Genomic DNA, 21,394 nt, shown 5'->3' with positions numbered 1-21,394 from the left:
CGTGTCACAATCTTTTTCAAATAGATCAAATTAAACGCATATATTTAGAAGCGCTGCGCCATTGAAGGGTCCGAGACCCCTTTTAAGGCTCCGCTGATTCAATTGTGATGACTTGGAAGAAAGTTTTACTTAAAGAAAACATAAGCCGAAACTTTACAGACTGACTTTGTTTACGGGAGACACTTTGGGAAACACTCCACACTTGGAACAAGAGTAAATCAATGGCGGTCCTTGCGATTAGGTATATTTGTAGCGAAATGCTAATATGGGGATAAGCAATGAATTAAGACACTCTGCAAATACATATTTAATAAACTGCTGTATTTTTTATGACCCCCAAATTACCTAATACTGCTGGGATTGGGCCTTGAACTATTCATCAAAAAACAACTATTAATCAAAAAAAACTATTCATCGAAAAACTGTTTACCTTGGTCAACCAAACTCAAATTCATTCATTTTCACGTTTTTTGATTTTTTCTCAGGCTAAACCCGAATTACATTTGCAGAAGTTGACGCTCCCCTCCCAGCCGGGCCGGCATCGGACCGACCGCTATCCATCAGGCCGAGAAGTCGCTCAATCAATTGTTTCAGCTCATTCTTGAAATTAATCCAAGCTCCATGCCAACGAGGCATTATCCTGAGTGCTACTCAGGATAATGAGTGTGATCAAGCTTTCCCGCTGGCACATACATGGCGTGCATATATGAGAATACACACACACAAACACACACGTACACACACACACTCCGTCATTCCTACATGCTTATTTACTTACTCACAACAGCTGTCTGTTTTCTCTGATTGTACGTCAGACGGCGGTTCGATGCTTTAAATAATTGATTACGTTTGGTCGTCTACATTTGTCTTGTCGAGCGACACGGATGAATTTTTACCGTACGCACCCGACTAGTTCTGAATATACATGGTTACGTACGAGCTTCTTTTTGCATTATACCGAATTAAATATAAATGACGGAACACAACATGAGGAGACTGTAAAAAAAATATTTTTTAAATAGTAATCTTAGCAATAGAGTTTTAAGAAGTAAATTGTTGCCTCGGGAAATATACAACTCTGACCTTCTCGCTTCTCTCCTGTTAATATAAATTCTATTCATATCTTCCACCCTCTGTGAACGCACGTGGATCTAATCTGACTTGGCTATTAAGAATAACGCTGGAGGTGAAATCTGAAAGCATTATTTCCATTTTGAATACATAATACGACCCATTTCCAAGGGTGGTCACGGTATTAGGAATTCTATGCCACTCCGTGTTGGAAAGTGTCAAAACACTCGTGGATGTGAAAAAAAAAAACAGCCTCAGCCTGAATACCAAAGAATTAGCGCTCCTTTTAGTGCCCCGTCTTCACTTCCTTTCACATGACCTCGACGTCGGATTGGAAACATGCAAAAACATGCAGTGATAGCGGTGGAGTGTCAGCGACGCATGATGTCATAGGCGATAGATCTGCTGTTGACAAGATGAATCGAGAGCGTAGGAGGAGAAGGAAACGACGTGGAGCGAGAAAGTCAAGAAATTTACAGGGACAGCGGGGAGGAAAGAAATTTCAAATACGGGTTATGGAAGGGGCAGGAGGACAATAAGCGAGGGAGGGGGCATGCTTATGAGTGGAAACATTCATCTCTCAATCAGGATATGGACTTCCATAGATAATGTGGTCCCGCAGTCACTAGTATGATGTCATCAAGGAAACAGACAGACATGTTAAAACGTTACTTCATTATGTTGGGATACAGACTTTTTTTTTGAAACAATGGTTTAGACACGACTCTAAGAATGATGTTCTCAAAAGTTGCCTGACTTTTGAATGCCATTGAATCTTTCCGAGGATTAAAAACTGGTATTACCCGTCAATGTCATTCTCCAAAATCGAAAAAAAAAAATCTGCTTTGATCTGCGTCGCCACACATTGGCAAAAATTTGAACACGATCCAAATAAGACTGCGACCTGTGTTGTGAGCACAAAATAATCCCTGCGGCGGCCGTGGCAGACATGACTAAAAGGACTGAAATGTCCCCCCGAGGTAATTAGTAAGCACAGACACAAATGTTATATTTTTCTAACCATGTCGAAAAAAACAAGAGAATCACAACAAGGAATTTTCTCTTCGTAATTGCGCAATGTTTGCTTGTTTATTTCTACTAATTCAACTCCCATTTGGTGTTCTTATTGTGTTTTGAATTAGTCGCTTAAGAAATCCAATACAATGAATTGGACCGAGTGTTTCTCCGAATTCAAATGAGATTTAGACGATAGTCACATATGGACTCAGACGGCAGATACACGGTAAAAAGAGACAAAACAAGCCGTCGACAAAAAGATAAGGCTCGTTGGCGATCAATCTTGTGTTTCTTCACGCATGAGAACGAAAAGTTTAGATTCAAAAGAGAGGAATTGTGTCACTATGACAGCATCTAAAACAGCTTTTACTAATTCTCTTTTAAGCAATCTTTAATACTTTCCTTCCTTCGATTATTATTTTCCACTTGCCAGGCACGGCGAGCATTTTTCAAGTACCAACTCTTGATCGCAAACTCTTTGAAGACTGTCAGAAACAAAACAAAAAAAGCAGTGCTACTAATTGTATCTGTAAAATGTGGAATTCAGCATTTTTGATTAAAGTGGTTGATTTCATTCATTCTCCAGTTTAGCAAGTCAAAGAAGCTTTGTTCCAACACATGAATCCAAATTAAAAAAGGCTGCTTACTCGCTTTGCTAGTAATCAAATAACTGGCAGTCCAAATTTACCACACAATGATGTCCATTACTGCTCAGTCAAAAAATCCTCGTTAAATCTATTCTGAATTCCGGGATGATGTATTCGCTCTGATTGAGAGAACAGCACATTATTAAAGATTTTTTTTTTTATGGTATAATAAGACAAGGGAGCAGCTTTTGTGTTTCGATCTAAACTTTGTTCTTGAAAGCTGACAGTCAGTCGCTGTGGTTCATTGGAGCCGCCATTTCTCTGGATGGCTACGCCTACACTAATGGAGGTAACTCTCCAGGGCTCAGGTACCAACAGTGGCAAGGAAAATGGAACGACGCACATGTCCCGGTATTCTCTATATCGAGGCAGTGGTCCGTAACCCAAAAGTAAAAAACTCTACAGTGTCAGTTTGTCGTTCACTGTCCAATACTGATGGGTCTTCCTTCATTAAAAATACATACATATGGTGAAATATGAGCATTCACGTCCTTCTTTATAGGAAATAACTAACTAACTAACTAACTAACTAACTAACTAACTAACTAACTAACTAAATAAATAAATAAATAAATAAATCTGTGACTATGCAAATCAGGAGGTGTCGGATTGCAAATATGCAGGTGTTGTTTTTAATTTTAAGTTGTAATATCACCAACCACCGCTGTAATATATGAGAATGCCAAATATTTTTTTGAGGATCTGAAATGACATGCAGGACAATACTATCACCATAGTAATGCAATTTTAAGTGAATTTATTTTTGTACTAAGTTCATGAACTTCCTGTTTCCAGGTTTGTGCTATCCTTTTGTGGTCATTTTTATGCAAGAGAGCTCTTTCCACTGAAAAAAAAAAAAAAACATCAAGTAGCACCGACGAAAACTGGTGGCCCCTCCAGCATTTAAGTAGCCCATCCTTGCTCTAAAGGAATTCATTTTCTATTCTGCTTATACTTTCAGGGTCAAGGGACTTGAGCAGCGTTCGAGTTATGTTGGAGCGTGGACCAAAAAGAAGTGCACCTGAATCAGCCATATAGTGAATTAAAGTAACTAAAACTTCAATTTTTTCCTCATTCTTAGTGTACCGGTATTTCTAGTCTGATTGATTTCCTGCATTTCATTTGTGTACCTCTGTGACGTAATAGTGAACCCGGTGACTCCGCCGTCAGCTGACTTCCACTGGGAAACCATTGGCGAACAAGCTCCTGCCACTTTCCACGAAATCAAGTGACAGATTGACTCCCATGCCAAACACACACAAAGTCATGAGAACTACAAAGACTCGTTCTGTTAATCTACACTTTCCCCCGGTGCCCCTATTCCCTTCTTTCATAAGAATCTCAGCACGCCAACAATTTGCGACATGCTCACGGTCATGAGTTGACCTGACTGGTGTCTTTGTTGAACAACATTTTGGTGTCGGCCTCTGACAGAAAAAGTTCAACATGACTCAAACTACACAAGAAGATTTCAAATGTACAGGTGTAACATTTGCAAATGTAATATGTTGCAAACACAAAAATACACAAATACAACTAATAATACTTGATATAAAAACAATAGCAAGAGTTTGAGGCCAGAAGGGGGAGAAAAAAAAAAAAAGAACAGCTCAAAATGTATACTCACCAAGCTGACTGCGTCTCTGAGCGTAGGCTACCACCACTGCGGCCAGAACTACACAGCACAGCGATGTCACAAGGTTTGCCATCTGTGGACACACCACACAGGAAAATCATCAGCGAGAGAGCACGTTGCCAGAGACGACAAAGTGGCTAGCCACCGCGTCCGTCTGATTGACTGACAGACACGGACGCCTACAACGCCATTGAGGAGATGGAGAGATAGCTGCTTCCTGTCTGTCTGTCTGTCTTTATCTCCTCTCAATGGGATGGTGTCTGTGGTAGTGGTGGTGGCCTTTTCTTGCACCTTTTTTTTTTCTCCCTTATTTGAAAAGCTTTTTTTGGGGTTTCTAATCCTGTTCAACTCCCTGTTGAGTTTCCTTAAATTGGGTTTTGAAATTGTTGTTTCTGTCTTTGCTTCTCTTTCTCTGTTCATCAGACTAATGGGTTCACCCACTCTGGGATGGGCTATGAACAGAGGCTCTTAAAGGTATAGCACACCATAAACAAACATAGCCTCCTTGAGGAGCAATGACTCTTTGAGGGCAACTATTATAGTTTTCATTTATTACAACTGAGCTTTATGAGCTTATATTTTTGGATGATTATTGAATTATTCAAGAGGTATTCATGTAACTTTGCGGGGACTTGAGCGGGGAACATAAAAATGGATGTAGATCTGGATTAAAGACGACAAGTTATTGACATTTTTAACTCATTCACTACCATTGATGCTTATAGACGTCAAAGATCCATTTTTGCAGCTACACTTGTCCACTCGATTTTTCCGCGGAATTTTACATTTGTTACAGAGGAAGAATTATCTCACTTGGCCTGCCAATGAATGTTGGCTGGGAAAAAAACAGCACATGTCCACATGTGCAGAACAGAGTGAGCATTTTAAATATAGGCGTATAAAGCAAAGTGAATTTCCTTGTTCTTAGGATGGAGGAGTTGAACTGTTAACAAACTGCTGTCGCATCCCATTAACGCTTTTTTTTTTTATTCTGTGGCTCCCATTCTTTGTCCTCTCTAAATATACAATCTCCTTTTCCACACTTTTTCAATTTTACTTTTGTTTGACGAAAAAATATATATTGAACACTCATCTCAATTTGCGGTCTTCTCTTCTCTCACCACACCCATTTTGTTTGTCTTCAATAATCAGCTCTCAATCTCAACGCAAACTTGATTTGCTCATAACAAATGCCAGTACTTTGTCACGGTGATCAAATAAACGTCTTGTCTAAACAGATTTCATGTTACCCTGCTTCTATAAAAGTCGTGACCAGATCTACATAGCGTCTAAGTCTCGACCAAGTAATCGTACTCAGTTCAACACAATAAAATCTAAACACTACTGTAAAAATATATACTGACATAGAGATCAATCTATTCCGCTTTGTACATTGATTGACAAGGTGACTACTCAATCAGTCTGAAAACAGAGCCGAACAGCGACAAATAAGTCAGTGAACAAAACACTCAGATTGGCTGCAAGTACTTAAGAAGCAATACACCGGGGCCAGACGTCTGCATTGAAGTTATGAAGGTCTCATTAAAAGGGTACAATTGAGGTACTAATGTGTTTTTTGTGTGTTAAGTCCAAATGTCCAGGTTGCAGTCCCAGTCACACTTTGACTTCCAATATATGAGAAGTGAGGGACTCGACTGAGTTATTGGTGCCACGTGTTGTTTCCTGGTCCTTTAATCTCTGTCAAGTTTATTAGTGAAATGTCCAAGAAAAATAACACCACCAGGCATTGGGGTGGAGGGTCATAGGGGGCACACTGACAAAAAAAACAACTAGCACCGCGGCGATAAAGCAACCACCCTAGCAGGGGGTTTCAAGAAGGCTTGGAAGTGGAAAGCATGTCGCTTGTCTCGGTGAACAATACAACAGATAAATAATAAATAAAAATGAACATTCCTGAAGCTAACAATAGAGCCATTTTTTTTTTCTGCTGAGTCAGCATTTAGTGCTCTACCTTAATGGCTAAAATAAAAATGAACGTGATGGGGTTGTTCCATAAAATAATGCGCCCTAAAGATTTCACCATGATGATGCGATGATGTCATTATCTCTGCCTGTTCCCCCGATAAAATGAGACGACCACCTATAGTTGTCAGAAAGGACCCTGTTGGGTGTCCTTACGCACAGGTGCAACTAGCAACTTTAAGACTCCTACAGCGACCAGACGATTTTTATGTGCATTCCCAAGATTCAATTCACACTCTGTAAAGTGCATTTCCAGAATTCTATAACCCGAATTCATGTGGGCCATCTGTGAGTGAAGTTTGCATTAATGGCGTGCGATTGAGATTGGCTGCCGGGGCTGCCTGTTGTGTATGCGTGAATGACTGGCAGCTCATATGTATTTCATCAGAGATGATATCACGGGGAATGACAGAGGGTGAAATTAAAATTGCTTCCCTTGTCAGAGCATCACAATTCCCATATCGGCTCTTCATTTCGTGATTGTTGGTTTGCCCATCAAAATCCAAACGGTGTGTGTCGGTATGCGCCGGCCCATTTTGAACTGTTGTGTGGGGTATTTAAAGCGGCTGTCAGTAAACAATGTGATTTTGAAATGTGACAGCTTCAGATTGCTCCACATAAAGACAGCCCACAGGCGGTTAGGGACACAATCGGCCAAACTCAATACGACCCGTTGCCTTCCGGGCGTTTCATCCCTTCCCTATATATTTATTTATTCATCTCTTATTGGAGGTAAAAAGGGCTGAATAGGCATGATTCTTTTGGCTGCTTAATTAAAATATATAATTCATCGCGGCATCAAATGATTTCGATGCCGCTGCGTCTTTGCGGAGTCCGATTTGGGATCATTTGCATTTAAATTGGAAAGCCAGGTGGGAAATACACTAGGTGGGCTTTGGTGTGTTTGGGAAGACAAAAGAAATTTCTCTCACCAAGAAATTCACATGACGAAGCCTTTTCTAGAGAATTCCGACTTTGCCATGAAAGGCAGTAGAGGAATATATCCAAAGCTCCCTGAGCAAGTCAGAAACCAAGTAAGACTAAGACAAAGTCAAATGTCCCAGATGCTTTCAGGGAAGAGATTCTTATTTCATCACCTTCAGAAGTGGAAAAACCTCGGCGATTCGGGGGGGGAAGGAAACTTCCTGACATCAAAAAAATAAAAAGTCTTTGCTAAAGATACAACGTCCTTATTCTCTTTACTTCAAACTGATCCAACTTGAGTAAGTGACTCATTTCTCATGTTTGTCCTTCCTTTGGGCAAGTGAGAAGTTAAACTGAAATACTGCAAGACCATGAAAGAATTAGCAGTCAAATTGAAGTTGAATAAGTTGAAAAGTAACACGGTGCTCCTTATAACCCCGTAAGACCGATATACGGTCCGAAAAAAATTTTTAGTCAATCAATTTGAACTTTAATACGGCGAGATGTTAGTGTGACAATATGTCCGGGATATTTACAAACTGCAGAAACCCCGACCATAAAAAAAAAAACGACATCCCCGTATAATTCCTTTTCCCTTCTGTTACGTCCTGACAGAAATTCCCGCTGGGCCCTAACATACACATTTAAAAACATCTGCACGCACATAATATCATACTGTTGATTTTGGAACCTCTAATGACATGCCCCCTACTGAATAATAAGACTTCCTCATTCCCACAATGCTTTGCTTTGCTTGGCAGCATTAATTCCCTCATCAATCATGTCGGGATTTGCTCCACAAGGGGGAGGAGAACTAGGCCGACTGGCATTTTGGGGGGCTCAGCTCGCAGACGCGGGCGTAAACATACGCAATACCGAGCGAAGTTGGTATTTGCCGTTGGTGGGCGTTGATGCTTGGATGACGGTGACCTTTTTTCACCGGCCTTCTGGCTGTAATTGGTTGCTAAAGACAATGTCAATCTGATCCTTGGTCAGAGTGATAAATTGATCTACTGATCACACGTGACTGTGTTCGGATGGCTGAGATTTTGGAGGACCCAGAAATGTCCGCTATGATGCGTCATGCATGCTTTCGCCACTTGTTGTAGTGGTTGCCGTGGTTTCCCGCATCACACGGTTGCTTTATTTAACATGTGTCGGTTCTTTACACCTAATTCATAACACCGGTATGTCAAAAAAAAAAATACCGTTACGGTAATGCATCAGGTGGTAGTTCTCCGATGTGCATCTATGTGATTTTTTTTTTCTTTTTTTGGGGTTGTTATTATTCATTTGAGCATGACAGTGGGTGTACTTGTGCATGTGAGAGTGTTTTTGTCTCCACCCAGCCATCTGGACCTCCTTGTGCGTCTAGAAGCAGATTTAGGTGGTTAGAAACTCTGGAAAAACACGGTGTTACCTCCAGCCCTCTCACCTCTGAACTCTATAAGTGTATCAAAGCAAAGAAAACAGAACACTTTGTGTGTCGATGTGTGTGCGTGTCTGCGTGTGATTGAACGTGTGTGTGTCAGCATTCTTAAGGCCTATAAGGCTTTGAATGATGGGTGTAGACTCCCCTTTGTGAACAGGGAGCCTCCGGGAGCTGCGCAGCATGTGTGTGTTTGTGTGTGTGCGTGTGTGTGTGCGAGGAGCGAGAGAGAGAGTGTGATGTACGGGCTGTGATGTTCTGAACAGAAGTGTTTTTACAGGGAGTTAATCAGAACCAGAGATGAGGACTTGCCTGCAGAGGATGGAGGGTGCACGTACACACGCACGCGAGCACGCACATTTTGCTGCCCTATGCCGTGTCCAAATTGAATAATGGTGACTTTACCTGCAGGAGCTGCCATTTTTTTTTCTTCCATTGCCCTATATTTGCTCATTGGGTTGATTGGACGTCACGATTCTCAAATTAAATAGATCATTTCTTTCCATCCATCCATCCATCCATCCATCCATCCATCCACCAACCCTACCTTTAAATAAATGCGCTTGGATGACCCTAACACGAATGTTTCTCAGCTAACGATTGAAACTAAAAACGGCGTATTGACTCAACGTGTTTGCAAAGCCATTTAGGTAAATATAGCAGATGGAGTAGCCGCATAGACTGAGATTACGTTCTTTTCCGTAAAAAGGTTACTTGTACGTGTAGAGTCCATCCCAATGAGCATCATGTAGGCATGTTTAAAAGATGAGCGGCCCTCGGGCATAAACCCACGCACACACACACACATCTTGTGGACATCTCACACATCGGGTTTGATCTACTGAAGGTCTGTGTGTGCAAAGTTGTGTGTGTGTGTGGAAGATTTTCTACCATACTTGATGTAATTCATGTTTATATTTTATTTTTAGTACAGTACCTCGATTGAACATTTGGCAATAAACACCCTCAAGATTCAATTAAAGCCGCCAAGATCTGATCAATGGGCTTTAATCTGAAGAATTGATAAAGTGCACCATGTGATGTAATTCCTTCCTTTCTGCTTGGGGCAAATCACCACTTTAAGCTTCTTATGCTCACTTCATTCATCAGAATCAATAACTACAAGCATTCATGGATGACTAACGTGTTATGAGACTCATAAATTGTATGTCAAAACATTACCAAGGAGCTGCGGGCACCTGAACAATCACAGGAGAGAATCTAACGTCACACTCGAGCGCTCGGGAAATTTAGAGCCATTTCGCAGAACTACACCTTGCTGACTCAACACTGATGTCATTTTCGAAGCTCGGCCTTTGTCAAAAGCAGCGTGTCGTTTATTAGCTGGCGGTTTCGAAGCAAGCCGTCAGCCGGCCTATTTTCTTTCCCCCTCTCTGTCAGTGACGTTTTAATTCAACATTTGAACCGGAGCCGTCCGTCTCTCTCACTCGGTATCTGGCTCCTTCTGTCATCGTCTTTGCCTCCCCTCTACCCTCAAGCGCTCTCACATCTGTCACGGGTTATTTTTGCTTTTCAGTTATTCCACCTTTTTGTCTCTTTCTACAACGTCGTCCGGTAAACTCCGATGACAGAGGAACCTTCCTCGGGGGGGGATCGTTATTACGATGACATAACGGTGACTAAGCAGGGGGGCAGTGACAAAGCTTCAATGTGCTTCTCTCTCAGTGATTAAATTAGTCTTCTCGTCTGACGTGGCGAAACAGCAAACTGAATATTTAAATCGTGCCGCTATTGATCGACGTGGTAATGAATCCGACTTGAAAACCCGATTTAACTCTTGTGATTCTGTTTCCTTACAAAAGTAATAACAACGCTTCCTCTCACACCAGGCTACGACGATACCGCAGATGTTATTATGTATAACATCATATAACGAATTAAAAAAAAAATGAAGGGAAGAAACAGAAATGCTCAACACGGCCCGAACAAATAAAGTTTAATTTCCGTCGGCCCCGGGTCATTTTCAGGGGGTCGGAATTCTTGGCGAGTTGTTGAAATTGGCTCCACCTGCGTGATTGTTGAAAGAAGGAAGTCACATTTATTTGTTCATGGTGAGCTCCCAAGTCAGTCACTGTGTGTTTTTTCAAATGACTAGCTATTTTTGTATAGGTCATTAGTCATACAATTTGAAGAGATTAGAATAAAGTAAGTAAATTATGGAGACAAATGCAAGACAGCAATGGGGAATCTCAAAGGTAAATTAAACCAGCCGACATCAAAGAGACCGAGTGTGTGCGCTTCTTGTCGAGCCAAGGATTTGACAGATCTATTAGCATTCTCTTCCCCCATTGTCCGTAACCTAAACACAAAGTACAAATACAGCACAAACAAACACACCTACACACACCTGTACAAGCGTGGCCCGTCCTTTCAATATTCATTAGCAAAGCAATCTGTTATACAGCCATGGCCAAGCGCCACGCCTGCTGGCCAACCTCCGTGCACACACCTTGCATCCGTTGTGAGAAATATCACATCAAAGCTGCTTGGAAGGTCAACATGAAATAAATCCCAAAGCACAACAGTGGATGGAATAGAATGAGAGGAAGACACAAAAGTAACACACTACACTTCATTAAAGTTGTTTATCATGGTTAATTGGGACATAAATTGGCTGCTTTGCTTCAGTCGTTTCATTTAGTCAAAAAATAATAATAATCAGGAAACCTTTATGTATGTAAAATGGAAGTTGAATAGTTTGATTTATTTCCTGTACTGGTTTGTTTGGTTTGTGCGGTAATGTGCCAAATATTCCGAAAAATACGGTTAGCAAAATAATGAACAAAAATCCAAATTCCAAGCCCCCCCCCCCCAAAAAAAAATCACTGACAATGACCGAGTTCCTGACAAAGTTCATTTCAGGTAACTAAAAACATTTTTCTGAGAAATAAAATGGAAATGTAGAAAATTGGACCTCCTTTATATGTGACCTTTCTTGAGACAGTCATCACTTAGTTGTGAGGAACAAAAAATGGTCGAAGCCAGTTTTAGTTATTCAAACACCTTTTAGGAAATTGCCCAATCACGAGGCTTTTTTTTTTTTTTACTAGACAAGTAATAGTTCTGTTGAATCCAGAAATCAACATACTAACATATAAAGAACCGTTTCCTCAACGACGTCAAATCGAAAATAAATAAACTTAATAGATACACACATGCAGTGTCTTTACATAACTGTGTTGACTCTTACGTAACATCACTTTAGATGCTCGACATTTCATATCCCGATACTCACACGGGAGTCGGAATGTCGGGTCTCCCGCAGTGCAAAATATCTATTAAGTCCCTCAAGAGTTCCGTCTGGATGAATGAAGGAAATTTGAAAAAGATCCAAAGAGTGATAATATAGTGAACTCCAAACCATGAATGGCAAATATTTGCATGTGAAAACAAGAAACTCCAAGATTGACAGTTGACGGAGTTTATAAGACGTCGGGGACGTGTTACACGCCCGTGGAACCAAATCTCGTGAAATGCGTGATTGACTTTGAGAACAACAGATGTAACTCAAAGATCCATCGTGTTCTAACATTGACGGAAGTTCACGTGAGGTCACATGTTTCGTTACTTATAATGACGCCTTTCAGTTTTAGGATTTCTATCCTTTGGCGCAAACAGACAACAAAAGTTGTTTTTAGATACGACTCACAATATTTTCGACTGAATTTAATGCGCTAGCTAGCAGGGAAAAAAAAAAAAAGCCAAAGGCTACGCATGTTAAACGTTTCATTATATTTCCACATTGGTTGCCCGTAATAGCTTTTCACACAATCGGCGTACACGCTGGAGAGGAAATTAAAAATATGTCGACAAATAAGCACCGACAAACACACCACTTTACGGAAAAGTAATAATTATCCGAGGCCTCGGTGGTAATTACAAGCCGAGTTAAGTTTGGCCTTAAGAATGCGGTTATTTTTTTTTATTCTCTAGGGAAAATCAAAACAATAATTAAACACCTGACAGGATTCTGCCTTTATCATTGGAGAGGCGCATCTTAAGAGAAGAGTGGAATTAAAAAGTGACGACTTCCCAATGACTCATGTTGAAAAAGATTAGTCTTTGTAACCTGCTGTTTGCAGTAAGACTCATGTTTCCTATTTTTTCAAGTCGCCTGTAATGTCACCGATTTAGACTTTAATGGCGAGGCTTGTTGTTGTATTCATTGTAAGCCGCAAATGGATAAAACTGTCAGCTTAATGTCAGCCGATGGCAGGAGGGACGGGACAAAGCGGTGAGAGCTAATGTGCGAGGAGGAAGGAAAGTAATGGGAGAGGCTGTCATCACTGGCAAAGTGTAAGAATGCCATTCCTCCTCTTTGTAACAAACGACAATGATGAATTATTTCCGAAATGCGCTCCAAATTTGATCGGATAGTCCGAAGTGCAAATGCTGGGGAGATTTAACGACTGACTTTCAGCTTCTTTCCATTCAGACACTTATTTACAGGCACTTTTCAATTTGTCTAGCACCCCCAACCATCTCTTTGATTTCCATCCTCCCTAATTCAACGTTTGACAGCTCTTAATGGCTACCTGGCGATGCATTTATAGCTCCTTTGCTGGATTTCCACCCAGCCCTTTAATTTGCCCTCCTCTGCATAGTCACCCATTCCAAATGTTCAATCCAATCCATCCAGCTCCCATCATTCAGTTCCTCCACTCTTCATCTGCATCCCTTCGTCATCTTCGCCCAGCTCATTCGGCCCTTTCATCATTCCTCCCGCCCTGCCTTCCTTTAGTGAGATAATACATTTGGAGCTGCAGTCATCTATTGATTCTCTGAACTGAAACGTCTGAAACAAGAGGTAATTTTTTTTTTAAAGGAGGCAAAGATTAGACAGAACCTCAGCACTTTTCAAGGTGAGCAGGGGCTCCCCCACTCAGCTTGTTTTAAAGAAGGCAATGTTGGAATGAGCAATGACTCCACGTGCTCGAAATACGTCTCCGGCTGTTCTAGTTTGTCTTGCAATCGGTGACGTCCTGACGTGAGAAATGTCCACTGCGGTTTTTAGCAAAACATTTTTTTGCTTCTGCCAAGGTAGGTATAGAAATAAAAAAAATAAAAAGATAAAAAAAATAAAATAAACAAATCATAATAATAATAAATATAATATAATAAAAAAATGCATGGTCATTTATGAAATTATTATTGTATTATTCATATTTTTAGAGCCGTGGTGACTTATTGGAATTCAATCCATTCTTGCGTCAAGGCGAGCAGAGGGCCATTTCTTTCGAGAGTCTCGCCATTTTCTGACAATCTCATATTGCTTGAAGGTAGAGTGAATTATTGTTTGAATAATTGAATTAACACACTGATTCATAGCTGAGCTGTAAAACCCTAATCTTCTCATAAAACCTCTCCCAGTGGCTAGGTTGCTAATCATTGCGGTTCTTTTGGATGTCTTTTCTCTGCGAATTGGCAGCAGTAACGACATTTTGGAGATTTGCTTCGAGTTGAATGGGTCTTGCGTGTGCAAAGAGATAGAGTGTGGGGGGGGGGGACTGAGCAATTCGGTGCGGAAGACATGGGAGGCCAACCAGAGACAAAAGGCGACTAAAGAAAAAAACGATAAAAATACTTAAGAGGGAAGGAAGGAAATTTGTGATGTGACGAGATCGTTACATTTCATAGACTAAGAGAGACTTGATTGGCACAAATCAGGAGAGAAGAAAAGTGCACTCGGATTGTAATTTCTTCACATGAGCCGATAAGGCTTGGTAGCAAATCGTTGAGCCCGCAGGGCCAAAGTGTGAATTCGTGCCCATCCCTATTCTCTGTTTAAGTCTATCGTCACTTTACGCTTAAGGCCCGAGGCAAACAGCAGGGGGTCTGATTTCATGGCAGCTTTAGCCGAAGGTGGGGACACCTTTACCCGAAACCCTCTAACAGTCTGGAGTGTTTATGCGCTTACATTCGGAAAATATTTAGCTTTTTTTTTTTTTTTTTTTCAGAGCCTTCAGTTAGCTCTGAGCTTCACACCTGTATTGCTGTTTTATTTCCTCACTCTTGTTGGCTTTTTGACCTCTGGAGGACTGCGGCTTATCTGCAGTTTTTCAAAAATAGGCAAGCAAACAAGACCAGGTTCTGCTTATCCATTAACCATGATTTAAACTCACCTATATATATTTGTTTTTACTTTAAAAATGCAATCTATGAGTTTTGGGGAAAGTCAAGACAGTCTGTTTTGCCTAAACGGTACGCCGCCACAATCTTGCAGAGCCTTTATGAATCACAGGAGTGTTGCCTGAGAGCATGTAAGCTAAAAATCTCTTTTGGCAAGACAACAACTCACCTTTGGCTGACTTTCTGCATGAGAGAAGTGGTTCGAACTATGGAAGTCTAATTTTATCTATAAAAGTAGAATCAAAACAAACAGATTGCTAAATTGAATGTTTAGCAACGAGGCAACATTATAAAGGGTTACGGAACTTTTTTTAAAAGTTTGTCTTAACTCTTAAAGTTTCATTACCATTTTAATTTTACTTTGAAATTTGGTGCTTCTATCATCTTCAAACTTTTGTTGTCTAAAAATGTTCAAGATGAAAAGTTATTGAAACTTTGATTTTGTTGCTTGACTGTTTGTCGCCACGGGTTGCTGTTTTTGAGGGTGTGAATATTATTTTAAAGTGTTATTGTCCTATGTGCAAGTACTTTATAGCTGCTCACAGCTCTATTTTTTTTTATTATATTTTATTGCTGCAACTCCATTTTTAACCAAAACAATTACAGTGAATAGTCTGTAGCTGCATTTCGAGCTGAAAACAGCATTCCTTACGGATAAACACTCAAGTTTTGTTTGGTTATGTTTTGCTCTGATTTATTGCACAGTCTCCATAAACAGGCACTCTAATGGCTGCAAAATATTACAAACACTGTCAGCATTGTGTACAGTCCGACTCGCTCTCACACGCACGCTTATGTGCATTCACTCATTTCAATCCATACGCCGATGTTGCATCAATACAAAAACACCCCCGGACACACTCGAGCACATCATTTTCTAACGTCAATGATGCTTCAACGCCGGCAGCGAGCGCAGGAAGATGGTAGATAGAGGAGAAGAAGAAAAAAAAAATCGATAAATGAAAAGCACTGTATTTATCATGTGCAAAGATTTTTGACAGTCCATTCCATTTTAGTACATCGACTAAGGCATTTGCATATGTTTTATTGGGGCATAGAGTACATCGATATTGCCCGTTAACATTGTATATGTCTTTGGAGAGAAGAGAAAGGTTAAATGAGGTCACCGTCCGGCCCTGTAATGGAGCAGTTGGAGGGTCAGCTTGCTTAGCGGCTGAACGAAGTTACGACGATGACTGATGACGACGACGAGGCTCAAATGAAGATCGGGCTGCTGCTTCGGTGCGTGTTGCTACAGAATGGCCACGGCAAGGGCAGATCAATACTGATGGAAGGTCATGGTTTCAGTGATTTACTGTGGAGCCACCAAGAGATGCTAAATATCTAATTGAATCCAAGCGTAATGGCGGCCGCACGGTGACGTCAAGGACGGAATGTTTTTTTGACTCAAATAATGGAAGTCTATTTGTTAGCTATGCTAATAACCCGATGACATCACACAACTTGGCAGCCAATCATAATCCTTCAAGTAAATTTGAAAAGTATCGCTTTGCATGTCCGACACACTCGACTCAGCTCTTAAAATGATAAAAAAGAGAAATATGCTTGAAGTGACCAATGTTCCACTGTCATCTATACCGCAACATTTAAATAAGTAGCTGCTGTAGGGGTGACGTATTGTAATGCTCCAGAACGACTGTAACGTGCCATTTTCCACACCTTTGCAAAAGTGAAACCTTGGGTATATAACCAAGGTCCATCCATTTCCATCCATTTTCTCTACGCCGCTTATCCTGTTCAGGGTCACGGAGAGCTGGCGCCGAATTGGGAAAAAGCAGACGGCACCTTGGAACGGGGTGCATGTTTATCACAGACAGACAACTGTTCACACTATACGCCATCAGTGACCCATAAGGGCAAGTCTCTTTTACACTTTCAGGACTCTCTACTCACTCCGGCCTCGTTTAAGATTAGACCTAACTCGTAACACATGATCCCTTGAGGCAAGTATTGCTCATTATTTTCCTCCAAGGTTTCTAGCACATCTAAAATGGTTCTCATTGGGGGGGTGTTAAGGAATCACCTGTTAGCTGCTTGCCCAAGAATTAATTCGCTGCCTTGCTATTGTGAATCCTTAATTAATATTTAGGCAACAGTAAATACAATTGGTTTAAGATAAGTGTGTTTGTGTGTCCGTGAGGTAAAGGGCTCCTGTGCTGCGGAGTGAGACGGGGGGGGGGGGGGGGGGGTATTAGTCAGATTTGACCAACAAAGAAACTGTGAGCACACCGCTATAGGGGATTAGACCAACACTCCAGATTTTCATTAGTCCGCAGAGAGGAAGGGGGGAGAAAGCGAGAGAGAGAGAGATTAGTTAAGGGATGAGGTGAGATTCAGTCAAATTAAGCATGGGAGGTACTGAGAATTAGTCATTTGTCAACAACACGTTTGGTGGAGATGCAGATGGATACACAGAGAGAAAAGATTGATATGGAAATGTAGTGTTGACATGAGGTGCAATGATATTGCGCAATATATCATTTAATATTGCTTCCAAATGCTCCATTTGGTTCAAATATATTTGAATTTTGACTTTACCACAAAAGTTGCATACAAAAAAGAAAAGCATTCGAGTGCATCAAGAGTCAAAACTGAAAAGCTTGAATATAAAAGGAAGTCGGAGAGAGAGAGAGACAGACAGAAGGGGTTGGTGTGGCGGGCAGCGATGTAGAACAACAAGTAGCCAGGATTAACCCCTCCACTGCATGAGCGACACACACAAATACGCAAAAACACACCCAGGGCCTGGGAAGAAAAGTCCTGCGCCGAACTAATTAGCAACTAAGTCAACTATTCACACAAGAGCAACTGGGGGATTTAGAGAAGTGAGCCGGGCTTGGCCTGAGTTTTGTGTACACGCTCCTCTGTGCGGGTCTGAAGCAAATCCATACGCATACGTTTATACAACATGGAACTGAGTGAGCATTTCATGAATGTGTATAAATATTCATCAATTGTTATGTAACATCCGTGGCGGCCTGCCAAAAGCCGTTGCTAGGGCGACGCCCCACCAAGCGTGGTAGTCAACATGTGACTTCAAGACATCACAGTCACGTAAACGACCAATCAGAGGTCGGCTCGCAAATGTCACGGGACCAAATTCAGAAAAATGCTGAGCTAATTGGCTGTTATCCGAGGAGACGTTATCATTTTCCTTCAACGACGAGGGGCAAAATGGTCGCCCGCAAATGACTACTAAAACGGTTTGAAATGACAGATTCAAGTTATTTTCTCTGATGAACAATTGGGTTCATTTTGCAAAGCTATAAAAGTCCAATTATGACTTTGCTATCCAATACGTTCTTCCCAATTGTCATTTTGAAAATGGGTTTAAAGCGATGAGATGCTCGGGGGGCGCTGATGAAGCATGACCTGAAATTGAGCTCCATCTTTTGAGTGAAATAACCTTGAAGGCATCTCATGTCATGTTATCCACATTAAAACTTGTCTGGACAAAATAATGTGGACAACATCATCCGGAACAGATGCTGTCCTTTGGCATTTTGCTATTAAGTGAAATTGTCCTAGTTTGTCATTCACTATTTACATTTTAATTATCTCATTATATAACTAACTAGGCAAGACAATATTTACTTTGGGAACAACAGAGAGGGGGGGAAAAAATAAACATCATTAGGCCTGTCTTTGGATCAGATCGGGGATGAAATATATTTTCAACTGTTCATTCTTATTTGAACTACAGCACACAACACTGGGACATTAAAACAAATTGCTTGGAGATCGCTTTCAGTTACGGCCATGCTATAAAAGTGTAATTGAATCTACATTTGGAGTTTTGCGGGCCACTTTTAATCTCGCACGCATGTTCTGCCAGGCTAATATGGCGCCACGTTACTGTTGGGTGGAGGCTTTGAATGTGCCACCAGATGTTTTCTTTGTCATAATGTGTTTTTAATCACCCATCCTGAAGTCAGATGCCAGCAGGCAGCTTCCAATCTGATTTGCATCACTTGTGTCCCTTCATCTCTTCTCAGCAGCTGAGAGAACAGGAGGCATCAATCACTTTTAACAAGACACCCCTCACATGAACTTGGGTGTCTTCTTTATAGAGTTGGTGAATGCCCGCGTACGTTTTGACAGACTACAAGACGGGTTGGATGATGGATTTACACTTCATTATGTCAATCTACAAAACATGCGCTGCATTAAAAATAATGTACTATTCTTTTTTTACTATTACATTTGAATTTGTTTTCTTGTACTTTTGAATAATTTTATTTATGGGTTGTTGTTTTTTTTTTAATGGGGTCCATAACTATAATCTGTAAAACTGGATCGATATTTTAATATCTCACCTGTGTCTTTTCACAAACTTTCATTTTCATTTGACTGTGGGGTAATAAAATATCCCTTCTGTTTACCGTCTTACTCGTCTTTTCCTTCATCTTGCATCCTCCTCATCTGCTTTCAAAAAGAATGTCGCCATGCCTTCACCTCCAGACCCCAAGATCAGATCAGACATGTCAGCACCTCCGTCACACACACGCAAACATATTCCGAGACAGACACAAACACACACGTGTCAGCACCTTTCGCACACATTCAGGTCTGCATGTCACTAGCGGGGTCCACATGGTTCATATAAAAGCCCGTCCGGTAGAGCGAAAGAACTGGAGAGAGAAAGCAAAGTGGCTGGAGAGTGTTGGAGACAAGGTGAAGGAGATTGGTGACGAGGGACGAAAAACACCGAGCAAGAAAATGTGTGCAGGAGTCAAGGGATGGATGGATGGAAAAGGATTTGCAGGATCACCTGCCACTTGAGTGTTGCTTTGTCCATCACAGAAGGCAGCTTTGTTTTTATCCCAAGTCTCAGAGGTCTTAGCGGCTGATAGTGATGCACAAGCCATTCCTCTTACTTCTCTCCTACTTAACGCTCAGCGGTCGATCGTCCCTGCTTTAATTGTTTTGCCCCTCTTATCAACTTTAAAGTCCCCCGCTACCATTATTGAGAGAAAGACTATTCCTTATCCTCCCTGGCCTAATTATAAATAAAGTCTTTCTAGTTGCATATGAGCAGACACAGATGTCTTTAAATGTTTGACATTTTCTGTCAGTATAAATCAGATTTGTGAAATGGACAAAAATGAACTAAAATGTAAACAAAGAGTGTAAGTATAAATTAGAATTAGCGGTTCCATCTTTTCAAATGACAGTGTCCTGATTTGTTGACAATTTGGAAATTTTCTGTCCAGTATAAATCAGACTTGTGAAATGCATAAAAGTCAACTAAAATGTAAACAAAAGAGTTTTAGCATGAATTAGCATTAGCGGTTCCATCTTTTCAAATGACAATGTCCTGACTTTTTGCACTGTTGACAATTTTATTGTTCTGGCCTTTCCATTTTCTCGAGCATCAATGCGAGATGAAAAAGGCCGCAATCACTTAACAGTCCTTGCCTCTCTTTCAGAATACCAAAAAAAAAAAAACACCAATCGTGGTGGAGCGAGCCAGGCCCTTCAGGATCAACTTGGGCTCTACATCTTGCTCAAGGACACTTTGATTACTGGATAACATTTTCCCTCTGGCTCCCAGAGACTGTAAGATAATACAAAAGCCCTCTTGAGACAAGAGCAGAAGGCTCAGGTGAAAGAGGTTGCACAGAGACAGGAACACAGAGTTGCTCTTTGCTCAGATTATAACACTAAAAAAAAAAGACAAATTGTATCACAAAGTGTCGAGAGAGTGCAATAGTGCACTCAAGAAGGCTGACGGCGATAATAACCCAGACGAGGAGGTTGCAGGACACGAAATGCGCCGACAACACAACCCGAAACAGAAAGTAAAGAGTTAAAAAACACGGAGACAGTGCGGGAGAGCTGTGAGAAGGAAAAGAAAGCCGAGCCAGGGAAGTCCAGGAGTCTATACTCGGATCAATGGGTGGCCTGTCCTCTGCTGTGTCTGCATTTCCTCTGGCTCACATAATAAGGCCTTCTCAGTCCCTGAGAGTGCGAGTGTGTGCTAAAAAGTGCATGTGTGTATTTGTGCGCAGGAGAGAGAATGTCAGTCAAAGAGTAAGTCAATGACCCTATTGCGCTCAGGTATTTCCTTAATATTAGAGGTCAAGGGGTCATCTTCAGGAGGGGATGTTTCTACCTGCCTCATCAAAGTCATGCTTATCTTCATTAGTTCCGTTAATCAAAGCAGAGTGTGAGGATATTAAAAGTATGTGTGTCAATGGACTATTACTGGAAAAAAAAACCCTGATGATTTCATAATGAGCTTTACGAGTAATTGCTTTGGAAGGGATATTGTATTGCTGTCAGGGCCCTTAATTCATTTTCATTCAATAATCAATTTCACATTGTACATGTATTTGTTCTAATTATTCTTGATCATTCAGCACAACCAGGAGTAGTTCAGTTGGAAAACTGATTTGAGTTAGCCCCCAGTACTGCCATAATGGTTGAAGTATCTGGCCAGTGGGATTCTGAATGCAATAAATAGTTTGGCATGGCGCATCATTTCTACTGCAAATAGCATTAGCAAATCATCTT

At 41.0% G+C, this 21,394-nt stretch overlaps 1 protein-coding gene across 3 annotated transcripts in view; it reads right to left on the bottom strand.

Annotated features, from left to right (window-relative positions):
• The window catches only part of cntfr (ciliary neurotrophic factor receptor), a 100,559-nt gene that overhangs the window by 60,199 nt on the left and 18,966 nt on the right, over positions 1–21,394 (bottom strand). For all 3 annotated transcript variants that reach the window (XM_085926160.1, XM_085926162.1, XM_085926161.1), the window contains exon 3: positions 4,363–4,444. In XM_085926160.1, the coding sequence (XP_085782286.1) occupies positions 4,363–4,444 (82 nt within the window). The remainder of the gene's footprint in view (positions 1–4,362; positions 4,445–21,394) is intronic.

The sequence above is a fragment of the Syngnathus leptorhynchus genome, chromosome 12, assembly GCF_054491065.1.
Source record: "Syngnathus leptorhynchus isolate UIUO chromosome 12, UIUO_Slep, whole genome shotgun sequence".
Taxonomy (NCBI): Eukaryota; Metazoa; Chordata; class Actinopteri; order Syngnathiformes; family Syngnathidae; genus Syngnathus; species Syngnathus leptorhynchus.
Note: the sequence above shows the minus strand (reverse complement) of the source record. Positions and strands in the feature narration are given on the sequence as shown.